The sequence below is a fragment of the Hyperolius riggenbachi genome, chromosome 12 (assembly GCF_040937935.1).
Source record: "Hyperolius riggenbachi isolate aHypRig1 chromosome 12, aHypRig1.pri, whole genome shotgun sequence".
In the NCBI taxonomy this organism is placed as follows: Eukaryota; Metazoa; Chordata; class Amphibia; order Anura; family Hyperoliidae; genus Hyperolius; species Hyperolius riggenbachi.
In genome coordinates this window covers 54,573,777-54,596,760 of record NC_090657.1, presented here as the reverse complement: position 1 = coordinate 54,596,760, position 22,984 = coordinate 54,573,777, and the positions used below count along the sequence as shown (strand labels likewise).

Below are 22,984 nucleotides of genomic sequence, written 5' to 3'. Positions count from 1 at the left end.
TGATGTTATTTTTTAAATCATTCGATCAAGTGAAAAAAATTGATTGAATTTTTGTAGTGCAAAAATAAAAAGAATCTCTTTACAGAGAGATATGGTAGGTTTAGTGCTATCCATTTTACAATGTACATTTCATAGTTTGTTTCTGACAATTTTAAAGGAAGTCCAAGGCGTAAAACCGGGGGGGGGGGGGAGGGGGGGGGAACACGGACTGACCTCAAATACAGGTGTATAGGCATATTTGCAGACACTTGTTCAGGTGTCTGTCTGTTCTCTCCCAAGAGGTAGTAGCGGCCGTGACCAGATTAAGTTGGCGACGTATGAACCGGATATTCCATATTCGGACTATAAGACGCTCATGACCATAAGACGCACCTAGGTTGAGAGAACAAAAACCGGGGGAAAAAATATATATACTAAACATTGTGCATCAATGGTGAAGGGACATCTTGTGGAATATGCCCCCTTTGTACCTCATGCCCCCTTGTACCTCTTGCGTCTCCCTGTGTCCCCCTCTGTCCTCCTTGTGTCCCTCCTTATGTCCTCCTCTATCCCCCTTTGTGTCTTTCTCTATGCTCCTTTGTGTCCTCCATTTCTCCCCCAGTGTCCTTCTCTGCATGGACACAGTACAAGGAGTCCCCGTCATTGCAGCGGGTTGGAGGTTCGTATTGGCAGGGGTTCACAAGTCAGGAAATCCCTGCATTTGGACTATAAGACACAGTGCCTTTTTTCCCACTTTTGGGGGCAAACAAGTGAGTCTTATAGTCCAAAGAATACAGTACTTGTGCCACGCATGCGCAGTGTCTCAGTTACACCACTCTGTCAGTGCATGCGCACGGGCAAAGAGGTGGAGTTGAAATACTGCACATGCATTGCATAAGGTACTGCAGGGACAAATAGTTAATTGTATGAGTATACAGGGGTTGGACAAATAATGGAAACACCTTGAAAATCAACAAAGGCCGTCCTACTTACCGGTAGTAGTGTTTCGGCGAATACTCCAGGACAGCTCACCTGAGATTACCATTGAGTCCCTCCCCTATGGAAACAAATGCAAATTAAATCAATTAACCAATCAGCCCCTGGCCGCACCCTATATAGCCAGTCCCTTCCTTCCCCTCCTCAGTTCAATAGAAGAGTATCTAGCTCACCCCATTCTGTCATTTAATTATCCTTCTGATATCCGCAAAATTAGGGCTGGGTACTAAGGCAGCTGTCCTGGAGTATTCGCCGAAACACTACTACCGGTAAGTAGGACGGCCTTTCTCTCATCATACTCCAGGACAGCTCACCTGAGACCAGCGAGAACTCTTTACCTTAGGGTGGGATGACTGCCTGAAGCACCTTGCGTCCAAACGTCTGATCCTGGCTGGATAGTAACTCCACCCGATAGTGCTTCACAAATGTCGAATGTCCCGACCATGTAGCTGCTTTGCATATCTGGTCTAATGTTGCTCCTGATCTCTCCGCCCAGGAGGCTGCCAAGGACCTCGTAGAATGTGCTCTTATGTTTGTGGGTGTTTCACCACCTGACTCCTTATAAGCTAATCCTATAACCTCCCTGATCCATCTGGCTATGGAACTTTTTGAAGCCTGTAACCCCTTACGGCTGCCTGAAAATAAAACAAACAGATGGCTGGACCTTCTCCACTGCCGTGTCCTCTGTAAATAGGTAATAATCGCCTGTCTTACATCCAGACTTGCCAACCTCCTTTCCTTATCATTTTTAGGATCTGTGGAAAAGGATGGTAAAATAATTTCCTGCGTTCTATGGAATCCTGTGACCACCTTTGGTAGGTATGTTGGATCTGGCCGGAAGACTATTCTGTCTGGGTGGATTATCATATAAGGATCCTTTATTGACAAGGACTGTATGTCTCCCACCCTCCTTGCTGTCGTAATGGCGACTAAGAAGGCTACCTTTAATGTCAGTCGCTTAATAGGGATTGTATCTGCTGGTTGAAAAAATTCTGACATCAGAAAATCAAGAACCAGTGATAGGCTCCAGGGAGGTACCACCTTTACTGGTATAGGTTGTGATCTGGCCACTGCCTTTAGAAAATTCTTTATATGTAACTCAGTTGACAACTGCCTGTCCAAAAAAACTGATAATGCTGACACCTGGACCCTGAGGGTGCTGACTGCCAACCCCATGTCCACTCCATCCTGTAAAAATTCTAAAATAAATCTTGTGTCATTTGACCTGACACTATTCTTCTCCCTCCAAGAACAAAAAACCCTCCATACCTTGGAATAAATCTTTCGTGTGTTTTCTTTTCTACATTTTAACAGCGTGTTAATAACCCTCTGTGAAAATCCTAACCCACTCAACGTCTGCCTTTCAGGATCCAGGCTGTGAGCTGGAGAAACCCCGGATCTGGATGTAGCTGGCCGTTCTGTATCAATAAGTCTGGCCTGGCCCCTAGGTGCCAAGGGCCCCTTATCTTTAGGGTCTGTAGAAACGGGAACCAGGCCCTTCTCGGCCACCAGGGTGCTATAAATATCACTTCTGAATGTGAGTGTCTCAACTTGTTGAGGGCTCTTGGGATCAGGTTGAATGGGGGAAAAGCGTACAGTAGGCCTGTGGGCCATTCTACTGTTAGTGCGTCCAACCGGTCTGTTGAAGAGGAAGGATGCAGGGAACAGAAATCTGCTGCCTTCGCGTTCTGCGGAGTGGCAAACAGATCCAATATTGGCCTGCCCCACTGAGCCACTATCTGATTGAAAACGTCCTGGTTCAGCTGCCACTCTGCGTCTGTGAGGGCTGATCTGCTGAGCGCATCTGCCCAACGGTTCCGGGTCCCCTGTATGTGGGTTGCCGTCAGTGACGTCACCTGTTCCTCTGCCCAGACTAAGATCTCCATGGTTAACTCTCTGAGACTCTGGACCCTGGTTCCCCCCTGCTTTTTGATATAGGACACTGTGACCATATTGTCTGAAAACAACGTTACTTCTCTGTTGTGTAACTGAGGTTGAAACGACAGTAGTGCCAATTTGACAGCCATCAGCTCTCTGAAGTTTGATGACTTCCGACTGAGCTGTGGAGACCACTGCCCCTGCACTTGATGCCCCTGACAGTGGGCTCCCCAACCCCAGGCACTGGCATCCGTATAAACTTTTACCGGATCCTTCTGCATCCAGGGCCGCCCCCTGGCTAACCTGTCTGCGTCCAACCACCAGTGGAGTGACTGTAATACTGGCTGTGGGGGAGGGGGCAAGTGATTGTCCAAGGAGGACTTCTGTCTGTCCCACGTCTGTAGTAGCCATGTCTGTAATTCCCGCATATGAGCTTGCGCCCATTCTACTGCCGGGATTACTGCCGTCATCTGTCCTAACAGGGTCATCGTCTGTCGAACTGAAACTGTCGGGGCCATCCGAAATTTTTTCTCCAGAATGTAAGGGTTCAGGGGTTTCAAGTTGAGGATCATTCTGTACCTCCCCGATGGCTTTTGAATTACAAACACTCGTGAATAAAACCCCCTGCAATATTCCTGGACCGGAACCCTCTGAATTACCCTCTGTTGTAACAACTTTATCACAGAGGACTGAATTGCTTCCGCCCTTTCCGGGTCCCTGGGAGTTCCTGTGATTACAAAATTCCTGGGGGGCTGGGCTCGGAATTCTATTTTGTAACCATTCCGTATTAACTCCAAAATAAAACCGTTCCCCGTTATCTTCTGCCAGGCTTGAAAAAAATAAAGAAGCCTTCCCCCCACCTGTAAGTCTCTGTCATTTGTCAGGCTTTGCAGAGACTGGCTGTGGCTTATTGAACAGGAAGGTAGACCTTCCCCTTCCTGCATTATAAGTCCATCTCCTAGTTCTCTGCTGCTGTGGATGCTGTGAGCTCTGTCTGCCTCCTTCTCGTCTGGGAACATATCGTCTCCCCTGAAAGGACCTATTTGTTCCCCTCTTCCTTTTGTCCGGGAACTTTTTGGCCTTGTCTGAGGACCTCTCAAGTATGTCATTTAAGTCCTTGCCAAACAACAGCTGCCCCCCAAACTCCATAGCGCATAACCGATGTTTGGAGGATACATCCCCCTCCCACGTGTTTAGCCACACTGCGCGCCTAGCGGAGTTTATGAGAGCAGTTGTCTTGGCTGTGGACCTTAAAGATTCAGTGGCCCCGTCAGCCAAAAAGGCCACTGTCTTGGACATGACTGGTAGGGATTCCAAGATTTTTTCATGTGGGGTACCTGCCACTAAGTGTGCCTTTAACCCCCTCATCCACTTCTCCAAATTCCGCGTTAGGCAGATGGCTGCAATGGCGGGCTTAAACCCAAAGGACGCTGCCTGCCATGCTCTTTTCAGAAGAATCTCTGCCTTACGATCCATTGGATCCTTTAAGCTGCCCGCGTCCTCAAAGGACAAGTCTGCTGCCTTAGAGTACTGGGCTAATGGCGCATCTAATTTAGGGCACTTTCCCCATACATCCTGATCCTCCTGCTTAAAGGGAAAACGTCTCTTAAATGACTTTGGTATGAATAATCTCTTTTCCGGCTGTTTCCACTGAGCCGATATCACGTTATTAATAGATTTGTGCACCGGGAACGTTCTAGTACCGGTTTCCTCCAGTCCCCTGTAAATATCATCCTGAACCGATGTGGCTGGAGTAGAGTCCTGGATATTCTCGGACTCGTATACAGCCTTTAAAAGCTCTGCTGTATCCTCCACACTAAATAGATACCTGGCCGCTATAGATGCGGAAGCTGTCTGGCCCTCTGAATCTCCAGCCTCCCCCTCCTCCAATGATTCCCATGAACCCTCCTCGCAAGATTCATTGGGAGAGTCAGGCTCAACTAGCCCCAAAATCGCAGGCAACCCCTGTGATGGCCGCTGCGGACCGTGTTCCAGCGGTTGCTCTCCGGCCGGTATCGCCCGGGGCGGGGGGGGGGGGGCCTGGGGCTGTACCGTCGCCTGAGGCTGGGACTGTGGCTGCGTGGGGAAAGCAGCTCTGAAGGCCGCAAATGTGGTTGTCAATTCTCTCTTCATTGACTTCATTAAGTCTATCATCACCGTATTAGTATCTGTGCTAGCATCCCCCTTATGCCTACACTTGTCACATGAGGACCTAGAACAAGTAGGTGGTAAAACATCCCCACATTTAGAGCACTTGTTTGTCTTTTGGGCTGACTTTGCATGCTTCCTAACCTCCTGCAAAACAAGACACAAACAATGCCTGTCAGTTCCACCCTGCCAAACATTAACCTGTGTAGGGATCAGAACTGCCTAGTACCTGAGTCTGCTGAGCTGTCTCATCCGCAGCTGGTACCCTGCTGTCTGCGGTGGCCTCCGCTTGTTCCATGTCCGCACTGACAGCGTGCCCGCGTTCACGTGGCCCACGCAGCTTAAAAGCTGATCTCCGCTCTCAGCCCCGCCTCCCGAGGTCAAAGAACCCCTTCCGGCTGAATCACCACTCGCACTGCGGTGGGCGGAGCTTCCGCGCTACTACTTCCGCTCCTTCCGGATTCCGGAACGCGTCCACGTGACCTCCTGCCTCCAGGAAGACGCTGCAACTATTCATAAACGGCGGCCATGAGAAAGGGCGCTCCCGGCTCTCCTCCAGAGCGTTCCTCGCCGACAGGTAGTGTTTCCAGCCCCCCGGCCTTGCCAACACCTCCATCCGCCCTGCCAACACAAGCATAGACTGCTCTCTCATGGGGAAAAAAACCTATCTCTACCATAGGTGCTATAACACGCTCCCCTACGGTGCATAAAATAATAAAAACTCTGCACTAGTCCATGGGTGAGTGGAAACAATGAAGAACTGAGGAGGGGAAGGAAGGGACTGGCTATATAGGGTGCGGCCAGGGGCTGATTGGTTAATTGATTTAATTTGCATTTAATTTGCATTTGTTTCCATAGGGGAGGGACTCAATGGTAATCTCAGGTGAGCTGTCCTGGAGTATGATGAGAGAAAATATATTTTACTATGGTGTAGGGCCACCTTTTGTGGCAATTACAGCCTCAATTCTCCGAGGTATTGATTCATACAAATTGGGAGTTGTTTCCAAAGAAATTTTAGCCCATTCTTCAGTTAAAACACCCTCCAGTTCTTTTAGAGACGATGGCGGCGCAAATCGACTTCTTACTTGAATCTCTAATAACGACTATAAATGCTCAATAACGTTGAGGTCTGGGTTTGTGGTGGCCAGATGAGATGCTCAACTTCATTAGAATGTTCCTTGTGCCATTCTTTAACAATTCTAGCTGTATGGATTGGGGCATTATCATCTTGAAAGATGGCATTCCCCTTTGGAAACAGTTCTTGAACCATAGGATGAACTTGGTCAGCCAAAATGTCTAAATTGTCTCAGCTGTTAATTCTTCCATGAAGGAAAATCATTGGCCCGGCGGATTTCCAAGAAATAGCACCCCAAATCATCACAGAGCCCCACCATTTTTTACGGTTGGGAGGAGGCAGTCAGGATGAAATGCTTCTTTCGGCTGTCTCCAAACGTACACTCGGCCGGAGGTCGTAAATAAGGTAAACAGGGATTCGTCAGAGAAAATCGTATTTTTACACCGCTCGAGGGACCAATTCTGGTGGTTTCTACACCACTCTAAACGCTTTTAAACATTTGTCTTTGAGAGCAGAGGTGTTCTAATTGTAGTTCTGTGCAATCCAGATTTGTGCAGCTCCCGATTAACAGTTTTTGTGGAAACTGGGTTCTGTAGGTGTTCATTCAGCTCTGCAGTGATTTTAGGAGCCGTGGTCTTGTGAGCTTTTCTAACAATTCGATTTAGAGTCCGACGGTCTCTCTCAGACAACTTCGACTTTCGGCCACAACTGTGCTTTGCTGAGGACGTTTTTCTCTTTCAAAGGCAGTCATTACTTTTGAGACAGTACCTTTTGAAATGCCAAGCATTCGGGCAGTTTCTGTTACAGTAGCGCCTGCCATACGATCACCAACAATTTGGCCTCTTTGAAAGTCTGAGAAATCTGCCATTTTTATAAATTATAACCAACCTTTGTTTATATATCTGTAAAAAAAACTATTATTTTAATTTAACATATCAAATAAAAATAATAAACAAAAAATGTTTTATTGCTTAAAGAGACTCTTAAAAATAATTTTTTTATCCCAAAATATTGTTTAACATATTAGCCCTAACTAAACTAAATATTAAATTCTTTATTTCTGGCAAAAAACAGATCAGAGATGTTATCACAAGTGCATAACTCTAGTCCCAGGACTGTAAATGCAAAAACTCACACAACTATCCCTAATTAAAGTGGAATATAACCCAGTATTTCTTCTTTGCTCTAAAATATTATTTACAGCATATAATATACTAACACAATGTTTTTTTTTTAGTTAAACAGCATTTAAAGGGTTACATCACAGGACTGACTTTTTCTCCTGCAGGGGCTGCTGCATCCAAACTGGTGATTAGCTTATCTTCTGTATACATTCTTTACTTGATACAATTAAGTAAGCATTCTCTGGCTGTGCAGAAACTTAAATAATGAGTCCTGGAGTGAAACACTGGTCAGAAATCACTGATGGCTGCATTTAAAACAGAATTACAACAGTTATGAATAAAATGCACCAGCAGCTTTCAAAGTAAATAAACTGAACTTTGGGAAGTTATAATTTATAAATGAATTATAATACTTGTGCACAAAAGCAAATATGATAATTGTATGGGTTATAAAAAGTAGGAAAACACATTTTTGTTAAATATTTTTTCAGAGTTTTAAACCGCTTTAAGGATCTTGTATCACAATATGGGTTATTAATAAAAGCAATAGCACAGAGGAATGCAACCAATATGATTGATCCATATAGGATTTCTAGCACTTCACAAACATATTGAAAGATAAAATATCTGCCTCACTATTCAGATGCTCTGTAACCAGATAGCAAGGGTAGAGATCCCCGTCTCACTCTCTCTCAACTTCAAAGACATTCCTTGCTGAGCCTGGAGTTTTATGTTGTTGTGCTGCTGATGAAGTTCAGCATGAGGCAAAGCTGCAGAGTGGGATGTGATGCATGTATTTTAGTGTTCTCTGCAAAGACTCTGGGCAGTGAAACAGTTAACTGCGAACAGGGCCGCCATCAGAAATTTTGGGGCCCCTCACACAACATCAAGCCTGGGCCCCCCTACAGACTGCTGTGCATGCCCTCTAGCCACCCCATGATAGCCAGTATAGTGCCCCAGTATAGCCAGTATAGTGCCCCAGTATAGCCAGTACAGTGCCCCAGTATAGCCAGTACAGTGCCCCAGTATAGCCAGTATAGTACCCCAGTATAGCTAGTATAGTGCCCCAGTATAGCTAGTATAGTGCCCAGTATAGCTAGTATAGTACCCAGTATAGCTAGTATAGTGCCCAGTATAGCAAGTATAGTGCCCCAGTATAGCCAGTACAGTGCCCCAGTATAGCCAGTACAGTGCCCCAGTATAGCGCGCCAGTATAGTGCCCCAGTATAGCTAGTATAGTACCCCAGTATAGCTAGTATAGTGCCCCAGTATAGCCAGTATAGTGCCCCAGTATAGCCAGTATAGTGCCCCAGTATAGCTAGTATAGTGCCCAGTATAGTGCCCCAGTATAGTGCCCCAGTATAGCCAGTACAGTGCCCCAGTATAGCCAGTATAGTGCGCCAGTATAGTGCCCCAGTATAGCTAGTATAGTTTCCCAGTATAGCCAGTATAGTGCCCCAGTATAGTGCCACAGTATAGCCAGTACAGTGCCCCAGTATAGCGTGCCAGTATAGTGCCCCAGTATAGCACGCTAGTATAGTGCCCCAGTATAGCGCGCTAGTATAGTGCCCCAGTATGGGTAGGTGGTGCCCCCCGCTCGTCCCCGCCGTTGTTGTTACCTTACCAGCGGCCGCTCTCCCCTCTCCAGCGCATGTACTTATTCCAGCAGCATCTCCCGGCTGCTGTGTGTGATGCGGCAGGAAGCAGGGCAGCGGCTTCCTGTAGTGTATCACCGTTACTATGGGAACCGAGCCCTGCTTCCTGCCGCATCACACACAGCAGCCGGGAGATGCTGCTGGAATAAGTACACACGCCGGAGAGGGGAGAGCGGCCACTGCTAAGGTATTAACAGCGGCGGCCACTCTGGGAGGGGGGCGGGTAGAGGACAGGAGGTTAATGCCTGGGGGGGCCCGAGGCTGCGGGCCCTGGGCCCGCCCCGGGCCCGTGACCGAAGTCACAGTTGTACCCCCCTGATGGCGGGCCTGACTGCAAACTCTCCTGCTCTGTGAAGAGGTCGGGACATTTGACCAGTGCCCTGTGATGCCGTGATAGAGGCTGCAAATTGTTAGTGTCACGGCGAAAAAAGACACTTGGTCGGTCTGCTATACAGGTAATCCCCGATGTACGAACAAGATAGGACCTTTACAGATGCCAACTTTGAAACAATGGACTAAACAAATCTTCTTAGTATGAAACATATGTGAGTGGGACACGAGGAGGAGACAGATTTCATTGCTCCCAACTGTCCCTGTTTTGAAGAAACAGTCCCTCTTTGGGAACCAAATTCCTCCCTCTTTTTTTCTCATTCTTCCCTCTTTTAGTCCTATTGTACAGATCTATGTAAATATTTGCATTTGTGTGTAGCAGATTTCATATATTGTTATAGTAAAGCTGTTACTGAACAGCTCCTGTAACAAAAATGCTTGGAAAACCGCTCTGATGTAGCGTTTTTCAGAGCGGTTTTCCACTTTCCTTTACTTTAAAGGGAACCAGAGAGGAACGTAAAAAAAAAAAAAAAAGCTTTTATACATACCTGGGGCTTCTTCCAGCCCCATAAGCCTGGATCGCTCCCACGCCGCCATCCTCCGCTTCCTGGATCGGCGGTACCGGTTCCCGTCACTTCCGGCGGACGCGGCCAATTGTCCGCATCACAGGGGCTCCCTCCATACCCGTACGCATGCGGCTGCGCAGTGAGCACCCTCACGCGTACGTATATGGAGGGAGCCCCGTGTGATGCGGACAATTGGCCGCGTCTGCCGGCCGACTAGCCGACTGGCGGCCATGACGGGACCCGGTACCGGCGGATCCAGGCGGCAAAGGATGGCGGCGTGGGAGCGATCCGTGCGTATGGGGCTGGAGGAAGCCCCAGGTATGTATAGAATCTTTTTCCTGGGGCCTCTGGTTCCCTTTAACATTGAGGCAGAAACGCCTCAGAAATCTAAAAAATGCTGCAGGATAGGAGTTTGTGTTTGTGGAAAAAATAAACCGCTCTGGTGTGCACCAGCCTATTGAAATACATTAGCCAAGTGGTTTTCAAACAGCTAGCGGTTTTAAAAACACTCCAGAACCGCATATCAAAGTCATAAATCAAGAGTGCTCTTTTACTTACCTAGGAGCTTCTACCAGCCTCTGTAGTCTTGTAGGCCCCTCGCGGTCCTCCCAGTCCTTAGTTGATCTGCTTTGCAGGCTGGAAAAGTCCACAAATTTAGTTAAGTCGTGTATTACTGCGCATGTGCATGACTCTTTGATCGCGCTAACGTAGTCAGGAACGTTCTGTGCATGCGCAGTTCATTAAGACTCATAACCTTGCATGCGCAGAAAGCTCCAGGCCACGGAGGCACCATCAAGGAGTAGTGCATGATGTAGCTGTCGTGGACTTTATTGGGCTGCACAATTGAATAATGAAGAGGACAGTGAGGGTCCTACAAGACTACAGGGGCTGGAAGAAGCATCAGATATTGTGCAGCACGGTGGCGTAGTGGTTAGCACTCTCGCCTTGCAACGCTGGGTCCCCGGTTTGAATCACGGCCAGGTCAACATCTGCAAGGAGTTTGTATGTTCTCCCCGTGTCTGTGTGGGTTTCCTCCGGGCACTCTGGTTCCTCCTACACCCCAAAAACATACGGATAAGTTAATTGGCTTCCCCCTAAATTGGCCCTAGACTACAATACATGCACTGCACAATACATACATAGACATATGACTATGGTAGGGACTAGATTGTGAGGCCCTCTGAGGGACAGTTAGTGACAAGAAAATATACTCTGTACAGCGATGCGTAATATGTCGGCGCTATATAAATACTTAAATAAATAAGTAAAAGAACAGTATTTATGACTCGGTATCCTTTGAAGGTGTCCCTTTCTCCTAAATGGGTGTCAGCGGCAGTAACTCATCCTCTCCCCATAAATCATTTGTTACATAATTAGTTTGGTTGAAGACATCCGTCCATCAAGTTCAACCAGAAAATAAACATTAGGCACCTTTCTCTCCTGCACCCTTACATATTCCAGTTGCTCCAAGGGAAGGCAAACAAAATCAAAATCAAAACAAAAAGTTCTGAAACTCCACCCCCTCTTTCGGCAAGCTCTTTGGTCGCTTTGGGACACTTTAGAAAAAGAGAGAGAGAGAGAGAGAGAGAGAGAGAGAGAGAGAGAGAGAGAGAGAGAGAGAGAGAGAGAGAGAGAGAGAGCTTGATTCACTAAAACAAGTAGCATGCCTTATCAAAGTTCACACGCCTTATCAGAGTAGCATAGCAAACTTATGCCTGCTAATTGGCAATGACGACAGCTCTACTCGTCCTGCCCTGAGCCCCTGCGGCTTCGTAGCGCTCGCTATGCTACTATGACAAGGCGTGTTAACTTTGATAAAGCTTGCTAACTTTTATACATTATAAACTAAAATAGGCATTATTTAAAGCAGAAGAGAGGGGTATATGGTGGTGACCATATTTATTTATTTTTAAACAATACCAGTTGCCTGGCAGTCCTGCTGCTGATCTATTCAGCTGCATGGTGTCTGAATCACCCACCTGAATCAAGTATGCAGCTAATACAGCTATAAAAATCTGATCTGCATGATTGTTCAGAGCCTAAGGCTATAAAGTATTACAGTTAGAGAATCATCAAAATAGCCAGGCAAAGGGCTTGATGATTCATTAAATTGTACTAATATTACGGCGCAAAGACGGTGTGCAATAAAGTTACCAAGCACGTGGTAATATTCCCCATGGCAAGTGCGCGTAACTACCGCGAGATACACTCATAGCGCAACCGTGGTAATCCATTAGCTACTATGGTAATGCGCGGGTTACCATACTATCGGCCACGCTAATGGAATACCGCGGTGGCGCTATGAGTGTATCTCGTGGTCGGTATGCGCACCACTTGCGATTGGGAATATTACCACGTGCTTTGTGCCATAATATTAGTGCAATTTACTGAATCAAGCCCATTGCCTGGCTATCTTGACGATTCTCTGACTGTAATTCTTTTTAGCCATAGGCTCCGAACAAGCGTATGCAGATCAGATATTTCTGGCTGGATTAGCTGCATACTTAATTCAGGTGTGTGATTCAGACAGTACTGCAGTTGAATAAATCAGCAGGACTGCCAGGCAACTGGTATTGTTTAAAATTACATTTTGGTCACCACCATATACCTCTCTCTTCAGGTGTGCTTTAGTACGCTGACCATACGTCCCGCTTTACCCGGGACAGGTCCCGGATTCGAGGTCCCCTGTCCCAGGCTGCATTTTAGCCGCGGGACATCCCGGCCTCGGGACTCTGGCCACCGTACCATTGCATGAACTGGCCGCGGCGTCTAATAGACGCCGTGCCAGTTCATAGCCCGCAGCCCCGCTCCAGCCTGCATAGTCTTACGGCAGGCAGAGCAGAGCTACGGGAAGATGGCGTCCGAAGCCCTGTACTGGAGACTATTTGTGTCTCCAGTATAGGGCTTCGGGCGCCATCTTCCCGTAGCCCTGCTATTGCATTCAGCGCAGGAGATATGCAGGAGCAATATTTTCGGGGAGCTGCGGACCAGAGGCTGGCCGGGAGAGGAGACTTCTGCCAGGTGAGTAAATTCCTTTTTTTGCAGGTGAAATGTTGCCCACATTGTGTTATTTTCTGCTGAAATGTTGCCCACTGCGTTGTTTTCTGCTGAAATGTTTCCCACATTGCGTTTATTTTCTGGTGAAATGTTGCCCAAATTGCATTTGTTTTCTGCTGAAATGTTTCCCAAATTGCGTTTGTTTTCTGCTGAAATGCTGCCCACATTGCGTTTATTTCCTGGTGTCTGGGGTAACTGTTGCTGCATTTATTATTTAATGGTCATAGTTGGCTATATTTGCTGCTTTGGGGTTATGGTTATGCTCCGCCCATACAATGTCATGGCCGTGCCCATCTTTCGGCACAGTGCGGTACGCCCCAGCCCCAGTTTGGACCCAGAAAAATCTGGTCACTGTAGCTCTAGACAATACATATTTTAGTTTATAATATCTAAAAAACACATGCACGCGCACATAGGGTTGCCAGGTCGGCTGATGGAGAAAACCGGACAGGGGGTGGAGTTAGGGGTGGAGTTAGGGGCGGAGTCAGAAGCGCACTTTTATGTAGAGTGGGGCTAAGCAATGGGCTTTTTTAAAAAAAAATTTATAGTATTTATATCGCACTGACATCTTCTGCAGCACATTACAGAGTACATAGCCATGTCACTAACTGTCCTCACCAGTAGTACTGGTCCAGTGCACATAAGAGACAGTTTTTCACCAGTAACTGCACATAAGAGACAGCTTTTCACCAGTAAATGCACATTATAAGAGACACCTTTTCGCCAGTAAATGCACATAATAAGAGACAGCTTTTCCCCAGTAAATGCACATAATAAGACACAGCTTTTCACCAGTAAATGCACATAATAAGAGACAGCTTTTCACCAGTAAATGCACAAAAGAGACAGCTTTTCACCACTAAATGCACATAATGACAAACAGCCAGTGTTCCCAGTATATGTAGCCAGGGATATATGTGCCCAGTATATGTAGCCAGGGGGTATATATGTCCCAGTATATGTAGGCAGGGGTGTAAATGTCCCAGTATACGTAGGCAGGGGTATATATGTCCCAGTATATGTAGCCAGGGGGTATATGTGCCCAGAATAGGTAGCCAGGGGGTATATGTGCCCAGAATAGGTAGCCAGGGGCTATATGTGCCCAGAATAGGTAGCCAGGGGCTATATGTGCCCAGAATAGGTAGCCAGGGGCTATATGTGCCCAGAATAGGTAGCCAGGGGCTATATGTGCCCGGAATAGGTAGCCAGGGGCTATATGTGCCCGGAATAGGTAGCCAGGGGGTATATGTGCCCGGAATAGGTAGCCAGGGGGTATATGTGCCCGGAATAGGTAGCCAGGGGGTATATGTGCCCGGAATAGGTAGCCAGGGGGTATATGTGCCCGGAATAGGTAGCCAGGGGCTATATGTGCCCAGAATAGGTAGCCAGGGGCTATATGTGCCCAGAATAGGTAGCCAGGGGGTATATGTGCCCGGAATAGGTAGCCAGGGGCTATATGTGCCCAGAATAGGTAGCCAGGGGCGGGGGGAAGGGGGGCAATCTCCCCCCCCCCTTCTTCCCTCACCTTAGGGTGCTGTCTCTCTCCCCCGCTGTCTCCTCCAATATTGATGTGCAGGCTGGCGGGTGGCTGCGGGCGGAACTTACCTCTGTGTCACAGGCGCCGGAAGTTCGGGTCCCGCAGCCGCTGAGTTTCGACTCAAAAAAGATCCGGATCAAAGATCCGAATCATTCATGAGCCGGACAACACTATTCAGACTGATAGTGTTGTCCGGCTCATGAATGAGATTCTCAGCGGCTGCGGGACCCGAACTTCCGGCGCTGGAGCGACACAGAGGTAAGTTCCGCCTGCAGCCACTCGCCAGCCCTGCACATCATATTGGAGGAGACAGCGGGGGAGAGAGAGCACCCTAAGGTGAGGGAAGGGGGGGGGAGATTGCCCCCCTTCTCCACCGCTGCTCCCAGCTCTCTCTCTGCTTCGCTGTTCTCCTCCTGCGCTGCGGGGGGGCTCTAAAACCGGACAACTTAATTGTCCGGTTTAGCATGTTTTTTTACACTGGACACAGCGCACAAAAACCGGACTGTCCGGTGTAAAACCGGACACCTGGCAACCCTACGCGCACACGTTACGAGAAATATTACCGCACGCTGTGTATGTGGTAATATTACTGCAATTTAATAAATCAATCCCAATGTGCGTTGATGAAAATGGAAATATAAATATGTCAGCCCCCATATCCTTCTCACTTCAGGTGTGCTATAAAAAGTCAGGATGCATGCGATTTGGTTCCAAAACAGAGGTTGTCTCTCTTTGCTAAGCTACAGTGACATCTACCATTCCCTCTCCCCTCCCGTCTGCTGCCAGCCAATCACAGCGCACGCCTCATCCACAGACAGCTGTCCTCGCAAACGGCCTGCTGATTAGCCGCACCTGAGAGGCGGAGTCTCAACCGGCTGCTGCGGGTGACGTCATTGGCAGAGGCCGTTTCCTGTAGGCGATCAGTGCGGAAGTGGCAGACAGGGCTTCGGGGAGCAGACGGGTGAGTGTGATCCGTCGCTGCTGTATACGTCACACGCTGGTGTGTTTAACTATTATTAACTCTGCAGTTGCCAAAACTGTCCCTCCTCTGTCAGTCATTGCGCTTGCTGCTGTGTACATACAGGTGCTCTCCATTTCCCTTAGCCTTGTCATTGTGTTCAGAGCATCTCTCATATGTGTAGCTCTGGCCTCCCCAACGTGTGCTGCTAAATATGGCCTTCAAGAGGACATGTCATGATGATAGTTGTGATACTGAGATGAAGGGACGGGATCTTTGCAAATTAAGGCTGGTCCTGTAGCTGGTTGGGGGGGGGGGGGGCGTTTATGCAGGGATGGGCTTTGGAGTACTCAAATTCGAAATTCTAATGAACATTAATTACTGCACCTGTGACTGTGGGATAGGGTGGGCTAACTTACCCAGAAATCCATGGATCCTATGCGTGTCACCGCTGTAATAAGTGACCTATGGGATGTGTTCCACCACTCACTACCGCACGTCCATGTCCTTCTTCCGGTGGAAGGAAGTAGTGGTAGTGAGTAGAGATGGGCCGAACTATTCACGGGCGAATCTTTATGTGCCTGTACTACTTTCCGGGTCGCTATGACCCGTAGTAGTACGGCTGCGCTGGCCTGGCGGTGGCGGTGTGCGCCTTTGATCGCGCGCCCGTTGCTGGGCATGAGTGTGACGTCACGCACATGCGCAGAAAGTTCCTGGCAACAGGAGCGTGATCTAGGACACGCACTCCGGGCCGGGTGAGATCGGCTTGGACAAGCTTTGGCACCTCTGTGAAGACCCAGATCCTAGTCATATGCTAATTACAAATCACAGGTCTTTTCAGTGAGCATACTTGGCTCTTATGAAAAGAAAACTCGCTGAGAAAGAGAGAGCCCAGATTGACTGCCACAGACAGACAATCTATGTCGGGCAACGCAACGACAGTCGGGCAGTAAACCGATTGCGTTCTATTTTCTCACGGCTCGTCTGTAACACCCTTTAACTCCTATACAGTTCCCTGGCGTCTAGTTGTCCTCCCTCCCCCTATACAGTTCCCTCATGTGACTGTCCCCACCCCCCATAGAGTTCCCTAGGGTTTATTGCTTTCCTGTACAACCTCCATATGGTTTCCCTGGTGTTCTAGGGCTTCACCTCCAATATAGCTTCCCTGGTGGTCTAGCGTGAGCCAAACATAATGCAAAGTGGGGAAACCACTGGGGGGGGGGGGGGGGGGGTACAAATTAAATGTCTCTGAGGGCCATATTTGGCCCACGGGCCGGAGTTTGACATGTATGCTTTGGAGGCCTCCCACGCCCTTCTCACTCCTACTGCGGCTGCCCGGAACCGCCCTGAAAATAGCAGCTGAGCTCTTCATGCACAAGTGTAGCAGCACCTGCACAGTAGCACGGACCTGCTTGTGCACAAGGGGCCCCAGCTTAATGTACAGGTGTGGTCGTATTCACACAGGCAAATTACGGCCGTGCTCGCACATAAAGGGGAGCACAGTCACAATCAGAATTCCTACAAACTCAAGCTCAGATTTCTTTCAGGGGTCCACGTGCAGCAACGGTGGGGGCTATGAGGACATGGGAAGCCTCTACAGGATCCAGAGGCTTCTCTCATCTTAAAGGAGAACTATTGCTAAAATTGTACAATTTTAAAGGGGCAGTATTGCGAAAATAGTCCTTTTTACTTCATTACATATAAGTTATGTACAAGTGAAGTAATACTTTAAACATGTTTAGTGGCTGAACAAATGTAATTAGTACACTGGCATTACCTATTTGAAGCAAGGGAGCCACGTCAGAAGAAACATTTACTGACGCCGATTTAGACAATACCATTATGCTGTAGGAGGCAGCTAAATCAGCTGTTTGGGGTGGCATTACGTTAGAAATAGGATCCTCCACCTTGTAACTGCACTCTCGTGCAGTTCTTCAGCTCATGTGAGCCGCGTGACGTCACCGCACTTCACAGATCCTAATGCTGCCTGCCGAGGCCCCTTCACCACTGCTGGCAAGGACACGGACACCTATTGCTGTCCGTTGCTGTGGTTACCAGCTTTCAGCTCTGCGCAGCATTGTGGCAGCAACACGGAGCAGCCAGGAGTTGTAGCTGTGTCCTGCTAGCATCTAACATTACGATTAAAGTTGTTGTTTTATTCAGGAGGCAAGCATTCTTAGAAGGAAAGAGTTACATTTTTACTGCTTTCCTTCTAAGAATGCTTGCCTGGGGGCTATACTGGGGCACTACCTACCCATACTGGGCACTATACTAGCTATACTGGGGCACTATACTAGCTATACTGGGGCACTACCTACCCATACTGGGCACTATACTAGCTATACTGGCCACTATGCTAGCTATACTGGGGTAACTAAACTCCCTATACTGGGGCAACTATGCTAGCTATGCCGCCACACCCCAGCTAACCCCCCCCCCCCCCACACACACACACACACACACACACACGGTCCCCACAGAAAAATTTGGTCAGAAAGTGGACCCTGGGCCAGAAAAGGTTGGGGACCCCTGCTTTAAAGTGTGCCAGAGCTGTTCTAAAGAAAACTTTTTATACATACCTGGGGCTTCCTCCAGCCCCATCCGCTCCCACGCCGCTGTCCTCAGTCTTCTTGCAGCTCCGGTACCGGGTCCCCGCACTTCCGTCAGTCGGAGCCAGTCTGTCGTAACTGAAGTGCGCTGTTTGCATATCTCTCCAGCAGCCGCTGGAGAAATATGTAGAGGACGCACTTCTCCTGCGTAGACTGGCCCGACTGGCTGAAGTGACGTATCCCGGTATCAGAGCTGCGGGAAGACTGAGGACGGCGGCGTGGGAATGATCCGTTGTGCGTATGGGGTTGGAGGAAGCCCCTGGTATGTATAAAATGTTTTCTTTAGTACAGCTCTGGTTTCCTTAAAGTATCTGGGTTTTTTTTCTTGTTTTGTTTTTTTAACCTCAAGTTCACTTCAAAACTATTATGCCTTCCCCATTTGTCTATCCTTTTGACTGCTTTTAATATGTGAGACTTCTCTTTTGCCTTTCCCCACTCAGATCATGGATTCCCGTTTTAGCCGTGGAAAATCTTCCATCCTGGAACGCTCTCTGGCCAGGCCGAAGACGGAAGTGAGCCTCAGTGCCTTTGCGCTCTTGTTTTCAGAAATCGTCCAGTACTGCCAGAACCGTGTGTATTCCGTCTCCGAGCTGCAGGCCAAGCTATCGGAGCTGGGCCAGCAAGTGGGATGTCGCATCCTCGACCCCCTGGTCATGAGAGAGAAGAATGGAAAGCGGGAGACCAAAGTCATCAGCGCGCTCCTGTTCATCAAGGTGGTGGCCTGGAAGGCCCTGTTTGGTAAGGAAGCGGACAAACTGGAGCAAGCCAACGATGACGATAAAACATACTACATCATCGAGAAGGACCCTCTTATCAATTCTTACATCTCCATTCCGAAGGAGAACAGCACGCTAAACTGCGCCTCCTTCACCGCCGGCATCGTGGAGGCGCTACTCACCTGCAGCGGCTTCCCGGCTAAAGTGACCGCCCACTGGCACAAGGGGACCACCCTCATGATCAAATTTGACGAATCTGTCATTGCACGAGACAAAGCACTGGATGGGCGCTAAAAATCTCTTTGACACCCCCCACCTTATAGAGAGCTAATCATGTATGGGCATTTATAAAAGTCTACATCTTTACTGTTCAGATTTTTACAACTACCTGTTCACGACTGGCCGTCTATAAGGCCTACACGGCTCCAAACTATTATTTTCCTCTTTGACAAGCTGCTGTTACGTTGAGCCACATACTGATGCTGAATTATTTATGGGAGAGAACCAGAATGAACTTCTGGGGAGAAGAGGTAGCTACTCGGCATCACAATTTAAATGAGATTGCTGTGATGGGGGGGGGGGGGGTTAACTTACCCATGCAGCCGTTTAATGCCATGTTTCCTCCTTCAACCTGGAAAGAGGAAGCGGAGTGACGTGGGCACCGCCGTCCCACCCATGAGGCGGGATGCGGCAGCTTCCTCAGGCAGCGGAATTATGGGGACGGCATTCCCCCTGGCCAAGGGTGGGGGGGTGCCAAGCTGGAGGGGGTAGAAGCCAGGAAGGGAGAGGGGGGGTCAGACCCCCCTCACCTGTAGCTCCCCCGTCCACGCTCCCCCTCCAGCTATTTGCCCAGCATTACCTTTAGCAGTAAGCGGGGAAGCAATGACTCACCTCCTTCCGGTCCAGGCGTTGCGTTCCACTGCTCGCGTCCCTTCCTGCAATGCTGCCCACTGTACTTCCACAAGTCTGACCCTTTCTCCCCACTGCTGTGCCTGCTGCTTCCCCTTCCTGGCTGCTACCGTCTCCAGGCTACCTATTCTGGGGGCAGTTATACTACCTATGGGGGCATCCTCACAAGTTTGCCTCAGGTGGCAAAAAGTATAGAACCTGGACGTGGGGTGCATCGGATCAGACAGCCGCATGGGTAAGTTAACCCCCCTTTTCCCCCAGTCACAGCTGTCTCATTTAAATTTTGATGCCAAGTAAAAACAACAATAGTTTTTACACCTTTGTGTCTGGGCCCATTGGTCCCCAGAACGGTGATGAAGTTTGTGGCAGGTTGTCCATCTGTCCCAATCCTGCCAGTTAACCTCCCTGGCGGTTTATTTATTTTGCCAGGGAGGCTGCGGGAGGGTTTTTTTTAAATTAAAAAAAAAATATTTCATGCAGCCAACTGAAAGTTGGCTGCATGAAAGCCCACTAGAGGGCGCTCCGGAAGCGTACTTTCGATCGCCTCCGGCAATCGAAAGTAACAAGATAGGCCGCAATGAGCGGCCTATCTTGTTTCGCTTTCCTCGTCGCCATGGCGACGAGCGGAGTGACGTCATGGACGTCAGTCGACGTCCTGACGTCAGAGCCGCCCGATCCAGCCCCTAGCGCCGGCCGGAACTGTTTGTTCCGGCTGCGCTGGGCTCGGGCGGCTGGGGGGACCCTCTTTCGCCGCTGCACGCGGCGGATCGCCGCGGAGCGGCGGCGATCGGGCAGCACACGCGGCTGGCAAAGTGCCGGCTGCGTGTGCTGCTTTTTACAGAATGGAAATCGGCCCAGCAGGGCCTGAGCGGCGACCTCCGGCGGCATACCCCGAGCTCAGCTCGGGATTACCGCCAAGGAGGTTAAGGCTCTTGTGAGTGGTCCATAGGTTCAAGCAGGCACTCGGTCAAACAGGTTGGGTGCTTGATACAGGAAGTCAGTCGAGTAAATGCAGAGGATATTGGCACACCAAGTTTCCATGATGGAACGCTTTTATTATGTTTAGTATCCTCAAAGATCGAGCAATTGTTTCATGGGTCTCACAGGTTACCCCTTTATCAAGGCACGTGTTTACGTGGTCTGACACAGTGCAGTGACATATATGCAGTGATAATCCCCCATATCACCCTATCAGTGACCTCATGAATGACATCATGCTTTGATTACCATAGACCCCCAATCTCAAACATTACATCCAAACCATCAATTAATGTGTGCAGAATGCATAATTCCACGTGCAGTGTACACTGTACTACTGCCTGCTGCCTATCTTGCCTCTTAGTGAGATGCCCACAGTACTGCAGATGCCACAGGAGGGGTGACTGGGACATTGGGATTCAAATGCTGGCCTGCCTGGTGCCTGCCAACCGTTACCGCTGACGGCAACAGTGGTCAATCCCCTTGGAAAATATATAGATCAGAGCATGATGTCATTTATGAGGTCACTGATGGGTTGTGATATGGGGGATTATCGCTGCATATATTTCACTGCACTGTTAGACCACGTAAACCACATGCCTTGATAAAGGGGGACCCTGCAAGACCTCCGAAACAATTGCCGGGTCTTGGATACTGAGCACAATAAAATCGTAGACCCATATGCAATTCACTTTTTCACCTGAGTTTTCTCCTAGGAGATAATTTTTCATCTTATATTTAAAATAACTTTCCAGTACTTTTCAATGAAAAAAGTACCTAAAAGTAAATAAAAAAAAAAATATCAAAATTATTTTATGTATTTTCTTGCTTGCTGGTGGCTTAAAGGAGAACTGTAGTGAGATGTATATGGAGGCTGCCATATTTATTTCCTTTTAAGTAATACCAGTTGCCTGGCAGCCCTGCTGAGCTATTTGCCTGCAGTAGTGTGAATCCCACCAGAAACAAGCATGCAGCTAATCTTGTCAGATCTGACAATAATGTCAGAAACACCTGATCTGCTGCATGATTGTTCAGGATTTATGGCTAAATGTATTAGAGGCAGAGGATCAGCAGGGCTGCCAGGCAACTGGTATTGCTTAACAGGAAATAAATATGGCAGCTTCCATATCTCTCTAACTACGGTTCTCCTTTAAGAGGCATTTTATTGACAAATGTAGAAATACCACCTAGGAGAAAACACAGTAGAAAAAAATTAATTGCACATGGGCCTTGGTGTGCTGATATCCCTGGCTCTGATGAGTGGATAACACCCCAGTCAAAGCATTCCAATGCCTGGCCATAATGAAGCATCCAAATAAGCAATAGGACTGTGGTCGACTTGAAGGCCTTTTTGACGCAGGGTGCTTCATCGTAGGCTGTGACTGATGGCAAGACTAGAGGGGACCTTCCTGCAGAGCAAGAGTATCACCTTCTCACTCCACATTTTGTATATTGATGTGGCGTACCCAGAATTCTACTTTAAATGGAAACCGAGGAAAGACCTATTGAGGCTGCCATATTTATTTCCCTTTAAACAATACCAGTTGCCCGGCAGTCTTGCTGATCTTTCTGGTCAGTAGTGTGTCTGAATCACACACATGAAACAAGCATGCATGTAATCTAGTCAGATTTTTGACAGAATCATCTGATCTGCATGCTTGCTCAGGGTCTACGCAACTAGCATTGTTCAAAAGGAAATAAATATGGCAGCCTCCATATATCTGTCACCTCGGGTTCCCTTTAAAAAAGGGTGCAAGAAAACTGGACCAAAGTGACTCCTCTTCTGCACAGTAAATATCAGTTTGGAGTGGTGTTTTCTGGTAAATAGGAGTGTTGAACCTACTTATCCTTGTTTTGCTTACACATGCACCTGGTCAATTGACATGTCATTATTTTGATAGCATATTTGTTAAGAGAGTTTTTTTTCATTATTGCTTTCAACCAGGTTAACTTAATGTTGTATATTTTCCTTCCGTTTTTGATTAATGTTCATTAAAGGCGCTAAAACATCAAATCCCCTTCAGCACAACATTTTTTGTTCACATCTCTGTTTTAAGCGTCAAATTTTTGATAGGAAGAAGAACAATAATTTTATATAAGTACTAAAGCAGGGTGGTGGAGTCGAAGAGTCAGTCGGAGCATTTTTGGGTACCTGGAGGCGGTGGTTTCAATAAAATTCAGAGTCGGATGATTTTTTTGTACCAACTCCATAGAACTTAAAGGGGAACTGAAGAGAGAGGTATATGGAGGCTGTCCTGTTTATTTCCTTTTAGACAATACCAGTTGCCTGGCAGCCCTGCTGATCCTCTGCATCTAATACTATTAGCCATAGCCCCTGAACAAGCATGCAGCAGATCAGGTGTTTCAGTGGTTCAGACTTATAAGTCTGATCTGACAAGACTAGCTGCATGCTTGTTTCTGGTTTTACTCAGATACTACTGCAGAGAAATAGACCAGCAGGGCTGCCAG

At 48.1% G+C, this 22,984-nt stretch overlaps 1 protein-coding gene and 1 long non-coding RNA gene across 3 annotated transcripts; one reads left to right on the top strand and one right to left on the bottom strand.

The window, feature by feature from the left end:
• Positions 1 to 289: 289 nt before the first annotated feature.
• Positions 290 to 10,799, bottom strand: LOC137541833 (uncharacterized). Its single transcript, XR_011025287.1, has 3 exons — positions 10,310 to 10,799; positions 7,351 to 7,505; positions 290 to 372 (listed from the first exon to the last, which is right to left on the bottom strand). It is a non-coding gene; the product is annotated as an uncharacterized lncRNA (long non-coding RNA).
• A 4,409-nt stretch (positions 10,800 to 15,208) lies between these two features.
• Positions 15,209 to 22,529, top strand: TRAPPC5 (trafficking protein particle complex subunit 5). Of its 2 annotated transcripts, none has more exons than XM_068261920.1 (3): positions 15,209 to 15,306; positions 18,353 to 19,932; positions 20,460 to 22,529. In XM_068261920.1, exon 2 carries the CDS (start codon positions 18,356 to 18,358, stop codon positions 18,920 to 18,922), a length of 567 nt encoding a protein of 188 aa, XP_068118021.1. In that variant the 5' UTR covers positions 15,209 to 15,306; positions 18,353 to 18,355; the 3' UTR covers positions 18,923 to 19,932; positions 20,460 to 22,529. The 2 variants fall into 2 exon arrangements, with proteins under 2 accessions (XP_068118021.1, XP_068118022.1); XM_068261921.1 differs by having other exon boundaries at positions 15,253 to 15,345.
• Positions 22,530 to 22,984: the final 455 nt, after the last annotated feature.